The sequence below is a fragment of the Aquila chrysaetos genome, chromosome 12 (assembly GCF_900496995.4).
Source record: "Aquila chrysaetos chrysaetos chromosome 12, bAquChr1.4, whole genome shotgun sequence".
In the NCBI taxonomy this organism is placed as follows: domain Eukaryota; kingdom Metazoa; phylum Chordata; class Aves; order Accipitriformes; family Accipitridae; genus Aquila; species Aquila chrysaetos.
Genome location: NC_044015.1, coordinates 18,753,260 through 18,771,572, shown reverse-complemented (window position 1 = coordinate 18,771,572; position 18,313 = coordinate 18,753,260). Strand labels below are relative to the sequence as shown.

The window sequence follows — 18,313 nt, the reverse complement described above, 5'->3', positions numbered from 1 at the left end:
CTTAATGGCATGGGTTTTTTTCTTTTTTTTCCTAGGAGTTAAAAGGAGGAAAGGCATATGCAAAGGTAAATTGAGATGTATCTAATTTTGCCTATGAATTAGCTTTTATTTCTTGTCATTTTATGCCCTTTTAAAGTAATTCCAGAATAGTACTCTAATACCCATGATTTCATTATATGTATTATAGTGACACAGGGGTTTGGAACTTTTGATCAGTGTGTTTAATAAGTATGTAAGAGTATTATACCACCAGAATATTTTTTTCTTTCCATTTAGTATGCTGAAAGCGTTGATAAAAGTAAACCCTTCTGCGTGTGTTAACTTTTAAAAATAAACTCTCCTTGTTCTTTTTTCTTTTGAGACTTTAATTTTTAATTGAAAATAGAGCTATGCAGAATTTGACATTCAAAGTTTGTTTTCTGTTTTTTGCCTTGAGCCACTCCATTTAATGGGCATCCTCTTATTCATATCTGAGGGAAACTGCTGTTCAGTGGCAGTCAATATTGTGCGTGTAGCAAGTACCTTCATTTAGTAATATGCTTACTACTAACTTTGTAATTTTCTCTTAACAGCTGGGATTTGCAGATCTAAATCTAGCAGAGTTTGCTGGATCGGGAAATACCACTCGTCGCTGTTTACTGGAAGGTTATGATACCAAAAATACAAGACAGGATAACTCCATTCTCAAAGTATGTTGTTTCCTTTATCGTACTTAAACTAATAAAGCAGAGAACAAGTGGTATTATTAAGCACTTAATGAAATTTAAAACATATTTGCTGAACCTCTTTCTAGAAGGAAAACTATTTAAAGTAAAAACATTAGTGTTGTTTAGAAAGAATCATTAAAATCCATGCAGTCAGAAATAGAATTTGTCCTACTCTTTGAAATGGAGAAGGATAGCTGTAAAATAAAAGTTTTCAAACGGTATTCCTATTTTAACAGGAAATGAAAAATTGAATAGGGAAGCACGATGAAAAAGTTAATACATTAATATAAATGTAGCAATTATATCTTTAAGACTGGGCAACTTCCTGTGCAGCTTTTCTAAGAGTGAATCTCTTAATTGGCTTATTTATGTATAAGCCAGCTTCAACACCTCCGTGACTCCATGGAACTTTCCATTTTCTATTTCATAGTAATCAATGTAACAACGGGTGAACATTGTTTGAAGAAACCTACCCTCCTGTCCTCTCCCATTAGTCCAGGGAGTTTAAAAAATTCAATAACCTGCATTAACTTGAAAATAATTACATACAGAATGTTACAAGTAAATTTTTTAAAAATTTCTTTTCCTACCAAGACACCAGGATTAATTTCTCATACTATTGAGTATACCATTTAAGCATGCACTTTCTGATTTCTTTAAGACAGTCATAGACTTTTTCCAGAAAAAATTTTAATTGATGGCTTTGACCCCGCTAACTAGCCTTCTCAATGCATTGTTGTCCTATGGCATTATTTACCTTTCGTGCTTTTACTTTATCTCAGATGTTAGCACAACCCGTTCTTGTATGCTAGCAGTTTGCTAAACATTCTCGGCAAAGAACATACTTCAGCATGCACTGTTTTAAACAATATTCTGTTTGCTCATTAATCTTTCAGATTTCCTGTCTCTATTTTTCCCTTGAAGCCATCTTAACTATTAATGATTCTATGATTGTTCTTGATCTCTTGCAGAATCTTGTATGTGCAACTATGTTACTTTAAATGCTATTTTGTGTTGTTTGCATGTGTACTAAGAAAAAAGATGTAGTTTTTTGCATAAGTGTGTTTATTTGCGTATGTGATGATGCCATTTTATTTTGCTTAAATGTAAGATTTGTGGCAAGTATAACTTAGTGACATGACCATGTATCACAGACCAATTCCATTTTTTTTCTTACAGTGGGTTTTGTTTTCTTAATGTATAGGTTTTGATCAACATGCAGCTAATGTCCGGAGACCCATGCTTTAAAATGTAAGTTTATGAAAAATCTGTGTGGGATAGTGTTTTGGTCATACATTCCATGTTCAGAATTACACTTCTAATTTGCATTTATGAATCTCTCCAACCTGGCAACAATGTTAAAAAACAAAAAAAGAAAAAAGGCACAAACAAATGGGATGGTAGCTGAATAATGGCTAACGTGGTAAAAATACCAGTAGGAGTATCATAGTTCTCCTTGCTGTTAAATACTTAGTATATTTTTAAGCAAAGAATACTGGCCTGTACATCTGTAATTAAAAAAAAATTATAATCAAAGAAACACTTAAGGGAAACTGTTCCTGCAGCAAGCTTATATAAATATACTTGGTGTGGGGTGACCTGACTAATACTTGTGTTTGGAAAATGTGCTGTTACACCTTTTATTCACAAGTCTCAGGTGATTTTAAAAGGTTTATTTAAAAAAAAAAAAAACAACAGAAGTGTGATATGACTTAGTACAAGAGAAAGCACTTACAGATATTTAGTTAGCAAAGACATTATGCAACTTAGTAAAAGATGCAAGAGGTAATATCTGGGGGGGGAGGTAGCTAGGAAAATACACTGCTATATATTGGGGATCCTTTGGCATTATTTTCTTTAATGTGTAGTTAAGGAAATGTAATAGTTTTGCTAGAGCATGTTAGCTTCCATAACTAACCACAGAAAAGAAAAATCACACATGCTAGGGAAAAACCTAGTCCTGAATGAGATGAAATTGTTGCCTTCTTTCTAGACTAATAAGCCATTTTGTTATGAGGCACCCAAGCTTTGTGGATAACTAAACTGAATCAGTACAATTGGCAAGCTTCCTGTTTCCAGAGAACACCACTATCTTGCTAACCATGCCTTAATTATCCTGATCAGTAGGAAGCGAAGAACTCTCACGTCATTTGTATTATACAAGATATTTTATAATAACCTGAAAGCCATTCATCACGTTGTTATACTGAAACTAGTAGGAGATGGAATCAAAATGAGAGGATGTATTTTCTTCCCACAACATGTGATTAAGCTCTGGAACTCCTTGCTACTACACATTGTGAATAATAAAAGCTCAAGAAAGAATTAAGACAGATTCCTGAATAAAAAATTACTGAGGGCTATTAAGTGTAAAACATCAGATGAGGCTTAAGAAATATCTAACTTACAGATGAGGAGATGCAGGAAGAATATTCAGGAGATACATTACTATGCGTGCTGTATTCTCTCAGCATCTGTTGTTTGCTGCTGACAGAAACAGGATGCAAGGCTAGATAGACCTTTGGTCTGAGACAACATGCTTGTTCTCATGTCAGCCCTTTCAAAAACAATCTAAGGCAGAGTTCCAAGTATTACATATAACTTGAAAAGAATAAATGAGCTTAAGGAAAACAATCTGGAAAAAATTGCTAGCTTCACCCTTGTTATGTCAATCTCAACTTTTTGTGTAGGTTCTCAACTTTCATTTATACTTTCAGACCTTATGCTGGATCAAAGATATTTTCCATTGTAGAGATAGAGTGTTTACTTACGAACTGCTACACTAAAACACTTTTACTTCATTACGGATTAGGTTTCCTATTCAAAATACTCTCGTAAATGGAATTTAAACTCATCTTTTATCAGATTAATGCAGGTAATCAATGTCCCTCTGAATAATCCAATGAAGAGGGATAATAATCTCATACAGGCTTAATCTGTAGCAGTAAACATATACTGGAGTCTTTATTAAGTAAAAAAGATTGTGTTTAAAGTGAAATGAGGCTGAAGCTCCAAGAAAAGCAGCACTGACCTAACTCAGTCTGAGGTACAAGTATGAAGTAACTCATGATTTGCAGGTTTTAGGTGGTTCGAGGTAGGTTCTGGTGTAATCAAGAAATTGAGAACCGGTTTCTGTAGCAACTAGAGACTTTGTGCATTACTGCTGCGGCTGTATCCTAACCATTGTTTCTGAGGAGATCTGAGAACATTGCCTGCACCAGTCTAGCTCAGGTGATTCACCACAGGAACTCTTCAATGTCCCCTTGCACCACTAATGGCCCTTTATCCTCTCTGCTTCTAACCTTCAATAAGAATAGAACACTGTAAAATCTCATCTTGTGCTTACTGAATAAATAGTAAGAGGTTATTACCTGAATTTGTTTCATTGGGCAAAGTTTTTCTGTACCCCTAGTTATTTAGCAACTCTTGATTTACTTTTGAGTCAGACCTATTAACAAATACATCACTGGTACTGATAAACAATTTCTCAAAGGCAACTAACTGATCATTAGTCTTGTATACTTGTTGGGAAGTAGAGTGTTTTTGGACTGCTTAAAGAATCACCTCCAATGGTATTAGCAAAAATGATTTAATAGGAATTTATATGAAAGCACGACTTCACAGAATTCGATGGCAAGGTTCACTCTATTACTTAATACATGGATGAAACACACAAAGGAAAATTAAGTTAGAATCAAACTAACATTATGTATACAGAGACTGAAGATGCAATAGGGTAAAAGAGAAACATACAAAGAAAAATCGAGTTAGAATTGATTTCTCGTGATTTGTACAGAGATCGGGAATGTAAAAAGGGTAGGGAAGACCCTCCCGTTGAGTCACGAGGTTCAGAGAAGACCCCCTTGCTTTCTAAACTCCTGTTGGAGTCTAGGTGCGGCTGGATCCACTCCTAGTCCCAGACTTGGTCAATGGTTTATATCTAAAGAGATTGTGAGTATAATAGTAGCCTGAGATTCATTCACAGTCAAATAAAGTTCACAACAGTAATGTAAGTATAGATTTGAAAAGCAATATTTGTAATATACTTGCTATAGAATATTCAGGTTAGTACACACACACATGCATAAAGACACTAAGAGATATACATAAGTGAGTAAAGGAGGTATACCTGTTAAAAATTCCCCTCGAGTTCCGTGAAAACGCTCACATCAAATGCTTCGGCATCTTTCTCAATGGGCAAAGGGTTGAGCCTGAAGCAGCAGAGAGTATCAGCCCAAGTCTTGTCTGCTTTCAGCGACAAGACCTCCAATTTTCGCAAACAGGAAAGTCTGCGAGCTCTGAGAGGCATCCCACTCAGAGGGAGATGCTGGTCGCAGCCCGCTGCGATCCAGGAGAGCTCAAAGCATCCCACTTAGTACTGCTGTTTATACGTTTGGGAGATGATTGACTTTTGTCATCAACAAATTACTGGGATTCCAGTTGTGCTGGTACCGTGACGCATGAGTTACAAGTCAGATAAGGAAGGCTCCAGGGCTGTCAGAGAATGAATTAAGATTCAGATACGGGATGCTCCAGGATAGTTAGGAGAGGACTGAGATATGTCTTAAGGTTGTCAGGAGAGAACTAATTATCTCTACTCCCGTCCCCCACCTCCGCCAAGCAGCAGGAGTCCTTGGGTCAGTCAGCATGACTCCCTGTCTTAGCCATGCAAGAGTTCCTGGTACGGTCAAGGGACATATAACCGCCCAACTCATTACACTTATGCTAAGGCCTAGTGAGACTTTCTGAGTTTGTAGATCAGCCCAGAGAGGGGGAAGAAATGCACTACCAGAATACTAATAAAACAATGTATTTCTGTTCTTTACTGGCTGGTACCGAAGGAGTTGAAATTAGTACCTAAATAGTTTTCTGGCTCCCTAAGAAAATATCTCTAACTGAAATTATTCAGACTTGGCATTTTCTTATGATGATATAACCATTTCCTGGAACGTAAGGTTTCAACACAAACAGAACAAAAAATTTATCTAATCCAGATGTCCTTCGTAGAAGGAAAAATAAACCTTACAACAATTTCACAATCTGGGATCAGCTACATATTTTATGAAGAAGCCTAGAAGGCTTGATGTTTGATCTGAGGTGACATCCCTGAAATCATTCAGTTCTTGCTTTCAGAAGTATGTTATGCAGTTAAGTCACACAAGCATTGTATTTCTAGAAGTGCTTTTTCTCTTACTCTCTTTACTTTCAAATGTAACATAAGAGGGGTATGTTACTGTACATAAAGACAGTGACTAATTTATTGAATATGTCAAATCTAAAAATGTCAACAAATATCCATTTGTATGCAGACCAACAGTCTGTTCCCAAAGTCAAAAATAACAAAGCATGAAAAAAACTGTAGGTAACATCTTGAAATGTATTTTAGTTGTGTTTGCTCGCAAGAGAAGACTACTTTCACTTTGTCATTTTCTAATTAGTTTCTTTTGCACTAGCAAAACACAAACTTAGAAGTTTATTCATTTTAATAAAATATATCCCTTTGGGTCTTGGTATAATCTGAAACACACATTTAAGCTTTATTAAAATCTTTTTTAATATTGAGCCAAATTTAAATTATGGTGTATGTGATGCTTTTTTTATTTTGCAGGAGGTAGAATTTAGAGGGGAATACATGGATATGGTAACATAGGCCCCTTTGTTAGGAGCGGGAGGGTTATCAGCTCAGAATCTCCTCATGTACTGTAACAGAGATGAAACAAAGCCAGGAGTACATCACAGTGCACTACCCAAGTAGGCCAACTGTGTGGATTGTGTGGATTTTGGTTTTTTTAATTTACTGTCTCATCATGTATTCCATGAAGTACCGAATTATATATATTCTTAGCATATAAATTATCCTGTGATTCATACACTGAAAAAAAAATAATTTAGAACTTCAAAATAAACACTCCACCAATCATCAAAAAAGGAAAAGCATTTCCAAGGATCCCCAGAAGCCTGAAGGACTGAGCAGATGGATTTTGTAAAATGTCCTTAAGCTCAATAGCAATAGCCTTTTTTTTTTTTCTTTTTTTTTCTTCTTAACAGGGGGCTAGGCAGCATGTTTTGAAAAAAAAGTTACAAGCCTATTAACTTGAAGCACAGCATGAACTATGCTGATTTACTTGAAAAGAAAAATCTGTGCTGATCAATTTGGAGGGATTACAGCAAAAGTACAGCAAATCTTAACCACCTTTTTCTTACAGGCCTCCTTCCACAGCAATGTCTATAGCAATTGTTGGAGAACCAGAATCTTTGCATGAAGACAGGAAAGGTGGAGAAAACTTAAAAGTAGTACATCTGGGCATGACAGGTATAAAATAATGCTCTTAATTTCTCAATTTTTTTATAACTGGCTTCATAGCTTCAAGGAGATCTACAAAATACTTCAAATCTTAAAGGGATGCTGACAGTTGGCCGACAAAGGGACCTTCTTTGGTTATTTGTTGAGACACACTCTCCTAGATAACATCAGTAGAGTCTCTCTTTTTTACTTTTGCAACAGTTTATTTAATGGAAAGAAAGACCAGAAATTGGATTGATAGCCTGCCTTCTTTTTAACATTTAAAATCTTTCATTTTCTGTGTGACACATTTCTTGATTTGCTTTGGATTTTTATTTTGACTGAGCATTTAATCTGGCCCTTGATTCTCAACATATGAATCATAGGAATATGCATAACTGAGTAAATTTTGAGTGGTAAAAGTTCTAAGTATTGTTTAAAATTGAAGTAGTTACTCTGAAATTTAGACTATTAAAAAAAAATACTATTAAACCACTTTATTACAGGTTGAAATTTGGGGGTGGTTGTGGGGTTTTTTGTTTGTTTTTAACAAGCTTCAGGCTCTTACATAGCTTAGTCATTTCCACCCTAAACACAGCTTAAGTTGTCTTAACCACAGTTACTTTTTCAGCCAGAAAACATCTAGCACACCATTCTACTATGGTACTATGGAAAGCATAGTAATCTCTTTAACGTTGACAGTGTAGACAAATCTAGAACTACATTTCATACAAATCTTTCTAACCCAATGGTACTCTCTGTTTTACTCAGAAACTTTTTTTTTTTAAGGTATGCATGTTTGTTAACATACATGCTATTTTTGCAGCACTTGAATCTTCAAAGGGTTTGTAGAAAACCAGTGTCGAGTCCCTAATCCCTCTGGGAAATCTGACATTTGAATCTAATCAACATTACAGGCAAAGTAATAACAAAGCTGGCTTTAGCAACAGTATCTGACTTGCACATGTTGCAGATGTCTCATCAAAGAGTGCTTCAGTCCCAGATGAACTTGGTGCATGTGGACATTCCAGGACATCAAGCTATGCAAGTCAGCAGTCAAAACTGTCAGGTAGCTGTTAACAATTTTGTTATGAATTGTTGGGGTTTATTTACTTTCACAGTTTTAGACTATAAAAAATAAGTATACTTTATATGTTTAAAAAAATGGTTTGAAGTTGAAAGCTTTTTCCTAGGAGTTTCAGGTGCGGGGATGGTAACATTTTTTTCCTCTTAAAAGCACAATGAATTATCTGTTTGAATGTGAGACAGCTTTTTCCCTTAGCTTCCACCAATTCATAGAATCATAGAATCATTTAGGTTGGAAAAGACTTTCAAGATCATGGAGTCCAACTGTCATCCATGCCCACTAAACCATGTTATGGAGTACCCCATCTATGCACTTTGAATACCTCCAGGGATGGTGACTCAACCACTTCCCTGGGCAGCCTATTCCAATGTCTGACAACCCTCTCAGTAAATAAATTTTTCCTAATATCTAACCTAAATTTCCCTTGCTGCAACTTGAGGCCATTTCCTCTCGTCCTATCTCCAGCCACCTGACAGAAGAGACCAGCACCCACCTCACTACAACCCCCTTTCAGGTAGCTGTAGAGAGCGATAAGGTCTCCCCTCAGCCTCCTCTCCAGACTAAACAGCCCCAGCTCCCTCAGCCGCTCCTCATGAGACTTGTGCTCCAGGCCCCTCACCAACTTGGTTGCCGTTCTCTGGACACACTCCAGCACCTCAATGTCTTTCTTGTAGTGAGGGGCCCAAAACTGAACACAGTACTCGAGGTGCGGCCTCACCAGTGCCGAGTACAGGGGAACAATCACCTCCCTGCTCCTGCTGGCCACACTATTTCCGATAGAGGCCAGGATGCCGTTGGCCGCCTTGGCCACCTGGGCACACTGCTGGCTCATATTCAGCTGGCTGTCAACCAGCACCCCCAGGTCTTTCTCTGCCGGGCAGCTTTCCAGCCACTCTTCCCCAAGCCTGTAGCGCTGCATGGGGCTGTTGTGACCCAAGTGCAGGACCCGGCACTTGGCCTTGTTGAACTTCATATGACTGGCCTCAGCCCATCGATCCAGCCTGTCCAGATCTCTTTGTAGAGCCTCCCTACCCTCAAGCAGATCGACCCTGCCTCCCAACTTGGTGTCATCTGCAAACTCGCTGAGGGTGCACTCGATCCCCTCATCCAAATCATTGATAAAGATATTAAACAGAAACACCGAGCCCTGGGGAACACCACTTGTGACCCGCCGCCAACTGGATTTCACCCCGTTCACCACAACCCTCTGGGCTCGTCCATCCAGCCAGTTTTTCACCCAGCAACATATCTGAATGAGATTTTTACCTCTTCCATGTGTAAAAACAAATAACTTACAAATGGAGACTTAGCTCTAAAAGCTGAAGGGGAAGTAATGACACCAAGTCATTATATTTGTTAGGAAGCAAGAGTTATTTAGAACAAAAAGAGAACAGCATGTGCTAGAATACAAAACCTGAAGTGAATGGCCTAGGTGGTGTATGCACATACATTCATAAGGCTTTTGAAGTCTCTTTATAAGAAGACAAAACACAAATTCTGCTTTCAGGATGGTAAAATATAAGTAATGACCTTGGCTGTCAAGAACATACCTAACCTAGCTCTCCCACACTTTCCCAACAGGATATAGCACATGTCACTCTAGATCATCCAGCCTGTCCGAACTCTGCCACAGGAGAAACACCTCGGTGGGTAGTACCTCAATAGGAATTGGAAGTATTCTAGAGCCATGTGAAGAGACTAAGCCAAAAGTAACTGAAGCTAATATTGATACATCTGTTAAAGATGTATCAGAAAAACTCTGCAGGTACACTTAACTTGAAAGCCTTATGTAGCAGAAATAAAATATAATTTACTATATCACTTCTAAGAGCTCTAAATATATATTTTTTGCAGACATCCTGTAAAGCAAGACTCTGTGGAGTCACAGCTGAAGAGAGTTGATGCTACCAGAGTTGATGCTGATGATATAGTTGAAAAAATACTCCAGAGTCAAGACTTCAGTTTAGACTCAAGTGCAGAAGGTATGGAGATAAATAAGGAAGCTTAGGGAAAATTGATGTACATTACAGGCCTTAGGAAAATCCACTCCCTGCATAGTCCCTGTTGCTTGTAATCATAAGGACTGTGCATATGGATCACTACATTTTCTGCTTCATCCTGTCTCCCAGAAGTTGAAAAGACCCTTGCATGACTCAGGTAACTTTCCCAGAGAATTAATTTAAGCCGGAAAAGAAAAGAGCAGGGGCAAAACTATGATGAAGGTAGTTCCTCCAACCTATACCATGTGAAGTTTTGTTCTTCATTACTTAAAACATTTGCATCTGAAAGTATCAGTTATAAAACTGGTAGATTTAAAATGACTTAGTTTTAGCTAGGGCAACATTAAAGGAAGCTAACATATTTTAATTCCCTTGCTTTTTAGAAGAAGGTTTAAGATTATTTGTGGGCCCTGGTGGAAGCACTTCTTTTGGAAGCCATCATTTACCTAACAGGTATGTAGCCTGAACAACTAATCCATAGGTAACACTAAACAAAAATGCATCTTATACAGCAATTATTCTGCATATACATTCTTGATCTTTGTATCTTTCTATTCTCTATCATTTAAAAGCACCAAAAGAGCTAGACTGTCGGGTTTTAAAACAAAACCCGTAGGTTAGTTCCAAAATAGAACTGATGTGTCAGCCATAAGAATTATAATTTTCAAAGGTTCTGAAGAGTCATAGTTCCAAAGTTTTCAGATTCAGTATGGACACAGGAAATAGTCACCAGTTTGGAATCTTAGCTCTATAGACTTGCTACGTTACTCTCTGGAGCTGGACGAAAGTCTTAAGTGTTTTAGTCATCTACCTTTACAGTATCAAACTTCTAAGTCTTCCTGATAACAAGCCTAATTTTCTTCACTTTAGTTTTGCTCACAACTCCTGTTTCCATATGCTACACTATTCCTGTTTCAGTGGTTTGTTCATCATTCAACTATTTGTAGCCCTAAATTCTCTCCTTTGATAATCTGCTTCAGATTATCTTCTTGTAGTTGTTTTAGAATCAGAGATATTTTTTTCTTCTCTAAACCCTCTTCAAATACTCTGATATATGACTTGACCTGAATGTATTAGACTTCTTAGATGAGAAAACATTAAAAACAGGTAAGAATATGCTCTAATACCATGATTCTGCAGTCCAGTGTAACTCTTAAGATTTTTCTTTATCTCAAGAAATTAGCATAGCATCAGTATTTCAGCAAGTACTTCTGGAATTACATATAAAGGCAACTGATAATGTGTTGAAAGTTATAAAATAAATGCATTTTACACAAGCAAGCAATACTGTCAGTTAAAAGATAATTCATTGGCTTATTTGCAAACTGGGCACACTAATTTCTATCTAGGATAACATGTATGGTTACAGAGCACACTACAGTAGTATATAGAGATCTGTCCTAATTCCATTACCAGAACAGTCTGGGCAGAATATTACACTAAGGCAGAGCTTGCCCTATTGATTTTTTACATAGTACTGCAATTTGCCATGTAAAACAACCCACTATGCTCTGTCATGTGGGGGGTGAGACAGTTTTGTTTACAATTCAGCATGAACAAAAGACTGGAAGACGTTTTTCTTGTATCTTAACATAAGATGACTGTCACTTACTGGTTTTTAGATACATTTATCTGTTTATATATATATGTATATAAAAAGTATTAGCTGCATATGATATAGCTGGGGTGGGAGGGGTACCCAAAAGGTAATATTTAAGGAACTATAGAGAAGTCCAACAGTATCTTCTTTTTCAGTAACATTATTTATCATTCTTCATTTTGACTGTAGTAAAACACAAAATGCTTTAAAGAATTAAACTGTAGGTTACTGAGTGACATGGTAACTACGCATGTTTTCTACCCTTCACATTTAACTGTTTTGGTACTAGGTGTTCAGCTGGGGTTTTTTTGTTGGGTTTGGGGCGGGGGGGTGGTTTTTTTTTTTTAAACAGTAAATTTGCTGATCTGTGATACTTGCTGTTTAGCTTCCATTTAAATTGGAATTGAACTAACTTCTTTGAAACATTCTTTCAGAGTAGGATCTGGAGCATATGAGCAGGTGGTGATAAAACGCTAGACTAGAATGACAAACGAGGAAAACTTGGAGCTCTGGCATTGATACTTCTGGTTTTCTTTGCTCTGTTGCAAGGGTTGTGAAAGCCAAAATGAACTCAATGTGATCTTTTTTTGAAAAGTAATGGAATGCCTCTTACTCATAGAGCTTCATCTTCTGTGGTATGAAGGCAATGTTTAGCTATGTATACCTTGTGCAAGCACTTGGACTGTTTTTGTAAGATCTACCTGATGTTAGTGGTATTACTTGCTTTTTAAATTGTGTGAAACATTTTTTGGAAGCATGATGAAGTGAGTCCCATTTCAGTATTTTATATGGGAGATCACTTGTGGTGATGTACTTTGTTCATAACTTATTTCTAAAGAAGGTTCTGAAAGTTTGTCTTAAATGAACCTGAAGAAACTAATTAGTCAGTTTGATCCTACCTGCTGTTTTAGCCTTACAGAAGCTAATTACTTCTATCAAGTCAAAATTAAGGCCTCCATAAAACAGCCCAGCTATGTTTTAACATAAACAAAACCTCTTAGGAGTACTGAGCATAACTTCACTGTAAGGTTGAACAGCAGAGGTGAACTTCACATGCATTTTAAAAAAACCCAACTAAATACATCTAAACCAGCCAGTAATCAGTTGTGTTAATTGTAAATGAAGTCTAGATGCTTAAATGCATCAAATGTGACATCTGTTTTTATGCAAGTGACAAAAGAAGTGGGATTCCACATCAAAATACTAAGGCATAGTAGTGTATTATGAAGAATGCTAGCTTGATTATTAAATCTGGAGTTCAAAAGCTGCTTCCACAGAAACTCTCTTCAGTAATGCATGAACCTTGAGATTCAATGGGATGGTACTGTTTACAAACCTAGTCAGTAGTTTACTACCACTTAGAACTTTTTATTGTAGCTTAATCCTTCACAGTTAGTTAGTGCTTTGCTCATGTTTTGAATGTGCCTTGCGGGACTGGGGAGGTACAGGGAGATTAACCTATTTACTAAGCAACCTAGTCTTTAAAACTAGGTAAACATCTATACTATTATCAATATAACTTATTAAGAGAAGCACTTTATTGTAGACGAACTCTGCACTCTGAAAACGTCTTACTGTGCAACATATTTGTCGAACACTTCTTTCACTATCTGTCTACTGTTACATTAAGGTCAATGTACTGTATTTAAAGTTGCACAAACAGTGATTTGCCTGACAGGCAAGAAAGATCTCTTAAAATTGAGAATTATGAAAGAATCCATTTTTAAAGGGATGTGTTAGATGACACAATTCTCATTCAGGCTGGGCTCTGCTGTATTTAAGTGTAAACTGCAAATGACCTTAATTTTGTTATGATTAGTTGCATTGTTTATGAGTAAGGCTTAGATTAAATAAAAATACAAATAGTGTGGCCATTTTTTTAAGCTCCAAATGCTTCAAATTCTGCTCAGAGTGATGTTTGACACCCTTTTATTGAAGTAGGCCATATTTAATAGGTTAAATTAGGAAAAGCAGGCTTTGTTTTCCATAAATCCACAGTAGAATTATTAAACTAATTTCTATTTGTGTTTTTTAAGGAAATTTCAGATTTTAAAGCTTGAGTACTGTTGTTGAATATGATGAATATGAGGTATTTCTCAGTTATGGTACTTAAATACTTTTATTTCCTACTGTTAATTATAATATTTTTAAAGTGTTTTAATGGGTAAAAGAATTAATACAAAGACTATATTTTAGCTGCTATTAATAGAAGTGTGGTATTATCCATTTCTGTCCTCCATGGGAATTTTAAACAGAACCTATGTAAGTGCTAGTATACAACTATCTCTCAGAACATGATAGTTTCCTTTCCTGTTATATAACTAATTTGTACCAAAAAAATCCTACTGCAAGCTAAAAGATGCATGAAATTTGAATAAATTAGTTGCTTTCAGTACTCTTTAACACTGCTATGTTTGTTGACAAATCTGTTAAACCCAGTAGTAGTTAGATGGTAGCTTACTTAAGCTTACTAGGAAAGATAGGCATAGTTTGAGGAAAACAGACTTTTAAAAAACATTGTACAGCTACTTATGTAATTCTTAAGGGAATTTCCATAGCCCAAATTTGTATTCTATGTTAAAAGACACAGCTAACTGCCATAGATATTTTGTTTACTAGAAATCAATTATTTTCTTGCCTGAGCAGATCTTTTAAATAGGAAGCTTACACAGAAATCAAGCTTTTAATAAAACTGTATCCTAGTAATTTATTGTTCTGAGTTTGAGTTACAACTCTTTATGAAGTGATTCTCTAATTGTGCATATTTTAAGTGGAATATAACCTTCATATTTAGATGTAGTTTGTTTTTTTGTTTTTGGTTTTTGGGTTTTTTTTGGTAAACTGTGTTATAAGAATACTGGAGACTCTCATATAGTAAACTATTCAGGATGTGTTGGTGGCTTGTGGGTTTTTTGGTTGTGTTTTCTTTTTTTTTTACTGTATTTAAATGCAAATCTCTCAGACATTCAATAAACTCATGTCTTCAGCTTGGAATCTGTTTCTAAACAATTATGTCTTTTTTTTTAGTGCAGAAATTACAAACTTAACTGGAAGTTCATGTCCATTTCAGTTTCTCTACTGCTTTTCAAACTTCACCTCTGCAGCTTATTAAACTCCACCTCGAGTCCACAAAGTATTTAATGGCACCATTAGTAATACATAGTACATCTGTCTCCTGGAGAGGAAAAGTAGTATATCAGTCTTACATAAATGAAAAATCAATTTCAAATTGTGAGGCATATTGGTAGGTTAATTATTAAGCAGACTCCACAATGAGCAGTATTTGGGGAAAGTGAGGGCACTGTATATAGTCCCTCCTCACCTTGCAAATGACAAAACTAATCCTCCTCAGTTGACTGTAAAGAATTACTACTACTAAAACTTTTCATACAGTTTGTATAACTTTATAAATTACCTTCTTATTTTTTTAACAACACTATTTGTGGTATGTATTACTTTTCTCATCAATGCATTCCAAATAACAAAGCTTTTTGGTTCTGCAGTATCTGCTCTTATAAAAAAAAAAAATAATTAAGAGTACAAACTATTAGGCACTCAGATCAATTCAGTAACCAATTGATTGTATAGTAAGGATTAAGATAAATAACTGTACCATGTATAACCAACTCCAGTCTCAGCTGTCTTTCAATTCAAAAAGGAAAATGATTTTTTTTCTATATTTCAGCAGCATATCCTGGAATTTCTTTTGTGGGTTTTTGTTTCTCTTCTGGTTTTATGAATCAACAGATTCCTTATAGAATGAAAGGCAAATCTCATCAGCAAACAAGGACCTCACAGTGGAGAGTTCCCTCAGAAATACAAAGTGTACATGTATATACATAAAACATTCATAGATGCTAGTCACATCACTGAATACCAGCAGCTGCAAATATAATCACTAGGGTATTTTTCTTTAAAATGCTTTGCTTTTTCTACTTCTGTGTTTTCACACTGTTTTAGTGATGTATATGTGGTAAGGAAAACATGTAATTTAGACACAGTTCTTTTTTAATCTGGAAGGAAAACATCTCATGAATGAAGATAAGGCTATGCACCGCTGTTGCATATACATACGTAATATACGAAGGCAAAACCATGTGGTATGGGAAAAGATTTTCCTTTACTACTACAGGAAAAAAAGAAGAGATAGGAAGTGCCAGAACTTTGAATGCTGTCACTGAACACTTAGGTGCATTTTGTAGACATTCTGACATGGGAAAAACAACACAAAGATTAGCATGGGAAAACAACAACACAGAGACAAGGATTAGCATGGGAAGAAATGACTTTCTGTAATTCTTGAGGCAAAATAAGTAGCTCCGTCTTCTCCCCACCCAACTGCCCATTCTTGCCTGCTCTCCTCTTCCCACCTGTTGCACCACTACCAGTTTCTGTGACAGATTAGTTGCTTCAGTTCCCTGTGTGGCCTCGCAGGGGGATCTGCCAACAAGAAGAGGAAAGGCACACACATCTTCATACATTTGTGGGACAGATTCTTTCCATTTTGTTGCTTCCTTGTTAAAAACTAGAAATTAAATAACTGTTGGGTTTTTTTCTTTCTTACATGAAGGGAAATCTCTGAGCACATGCTAGCAAAGCTTTGTCCAAGTTCAGAGTTCTAAGCACTGACCTGATCACAACTAAAATTGTTCGTGAACTTGTAAATGCAGGACAGCTTTGGGTTTTGTGTTTTTTTTTTTTTTTTTTAAATTGTCTTCTCTTACGATCTACTAATCTTTCCCCAGTATCCTCATTTGAGTACATACTAGTGTCAGTGCATTTTATTTTGGGGATGTTCCCAGTGAACTGGCTGCATACAGGACTGCATTACAATGTGTTTGGTTTTGTGAATGAGGAAGAAAATGCAAAGGACTTATGCATAACAATTTTTCTGTCATTTCAGAAGCCCCTTCCTATGTTTCTTCTACTCAGTTTAAACAGAAAAACAAAAAAGTCCTAACAACTAACTGTTATGAGATACATATAACCCAGCTGTAGCTGAATGGTCCAGACCTTGCTTGTCCACATGATGATAACAAGCATGGAATAGAGCCTAATACCATGGAAGCCCATGGGAGACAGGACTGAAACACACCAGAAGTTTTATTAGCTGTGAGGTCTATTTGTTTGAGAAATCTCTGAGGAGACAGACAACTAGCGCCTCCAGCTCTCACAGTTAGGCAGTTGGTTTTTATTTATTAAAATAAAGGGATATTTTCAGAATTTATACCACTTCCTCACTTCGTTATTAATTTAAAACACTGATCAGAAACATTCTGTTCAGCTATTCTGACCATCATCAATCTCTACTAACTTGCTCAATAGCTATCAAGTTATTTCCCTTATATTCAGGATACTGCACTGGTTTTTTTGGTTTTGTGGTGGTGAGGTTTTTTTTGTTTCTGTTTGAGTTTTGATTTTGTTTTTTTTCATCTACTTTATTTGGATTTTAGTTTTGAACAACCTAAGGTTGATCTGTTTTGAGATGTATGTACCATCTCCTGCTCAGTGATATTACCACATGCAGTCTAAAACACTTCATTTTCATAAACTTGCCTTCAGCATCCTGATTTGAGACATCAGAATTGACCTTGGTTTCAAACTGCCAGTTTAAGTGGCCACAATACTGTTTATTCACAAATATGCATAGTAGTTTAATCAAAAGACCTACCTAATAATGAAGAGCTATGCACAGTGAATCCTGTGAAAGGGTTTAACTGCTCCTGAAAAGACAGTTACTTCAGCACTTTAAAGAAAATCCTAATTAAAATTGATTTAAGCCAGTGAAAGCCTGGAAAGCTGGCACACAAAATAGCATAATTTGTTTTAGTAAAAGCTATCAGTCGGTCTCAATTAAAAATGTATATATTCTAAATAGCACTTCTGTATATGATATGTAATAGCTTTTCCAGTTTCAGTACACATACATATACTAAGGAACACTGTGAACACATGGGGCCAAACATCTGTAGTTTGACTTCAGATTTTTCCCAGGAAAGGCATAAGCAAGAACGTAAGAATTGATATTTGCCCTAGCTACCATTAAAAACTAAACCCTGTTACAAAGAAGGGGGAGAGGATCCATGAACCCCTTAAAAATTGGATTACTGTTTAGGCCCCTTCATATCAGTCCACCAAATATTCACATAAACCATTTTCCAAATGTAGCTAGAAAGCCTTAAGGGTATATTGTTTTGAGGAAAACCAAGCATGTATTCATATACAGTCCTGTCTGTTCACAAGACACTCCTGTAAGTAGATGCTACCTGAATACACAATTCAAAGCAAATATCATTCCAAATCTGACAGGTCCTCCTTCTCTTACCTTTTCCTCATTTTAAAGTGATCATGCTGTGAAATACACTAAAAGATACAATGTTTCAAGCAGAAACGACACAGGAAGAAGTTTTGTGGTCCAAAAATCTTTTAAACCACAGTAAACCATATAGTGAACTGCAGAGATATTTTCTCATAACAAAGCAATGCTACTCTCAAACAGCTATGCTTATTAGTGTCCAAAGAATATTTGCCAATTTTGAATTTTACATATATTTTAACATAACAACTACAGCAAGTTCATATCACAATGTCAAAAAAAGTTAAAACATTCTAAATATCATATTAAAGATGAATTTT

At 36.1% G+C, this 18,313-nt stretch overlaps 1 protein-coding gene across 3 annotated transcripts in view; it reads left to right on the top strand.

Annotated features, from left to right (window-relative positions):
- FAM102B (family with sequence similarity 102 member B) overlaps positions 1-14,671 on the top strand; it is a 30,936-nt gene extending 16,265 nt beyond the window's left edge. Inside the window, exons 3-11 of one of the 3 annotated variants that reach the window (XM_030033588.1) lie at positions 36-65; positions 573-689; positions 1,912-1,958; positions 6,914-7,020; positions 7,964-8,059; positions 9,659-9,842; positions 9,932-10,059; positions 10,461-10,530; positions 12,117-14,671. In XM_030033588.1, the coding sequence (XP_029889448.1) occupies positions 36-65; positions 573-689; positions 1,912-1,958; positions 6,914-7,020; positions 7,964-8,059; positions 9,659-9,842; positions 9,932-10,059; positions 10,461-10,530; positions 12,117-12,132 (795 nt within the window). In that variant the 3' untranslated portion in view covers positions 12,133-14,671. The other 2 variants (XM_030033587.1, XM_030033586.2) reach the window with 2 other exon arrangements.
- Positions 14,672-18,313: the final 3,642 nt, after the last annotated feature.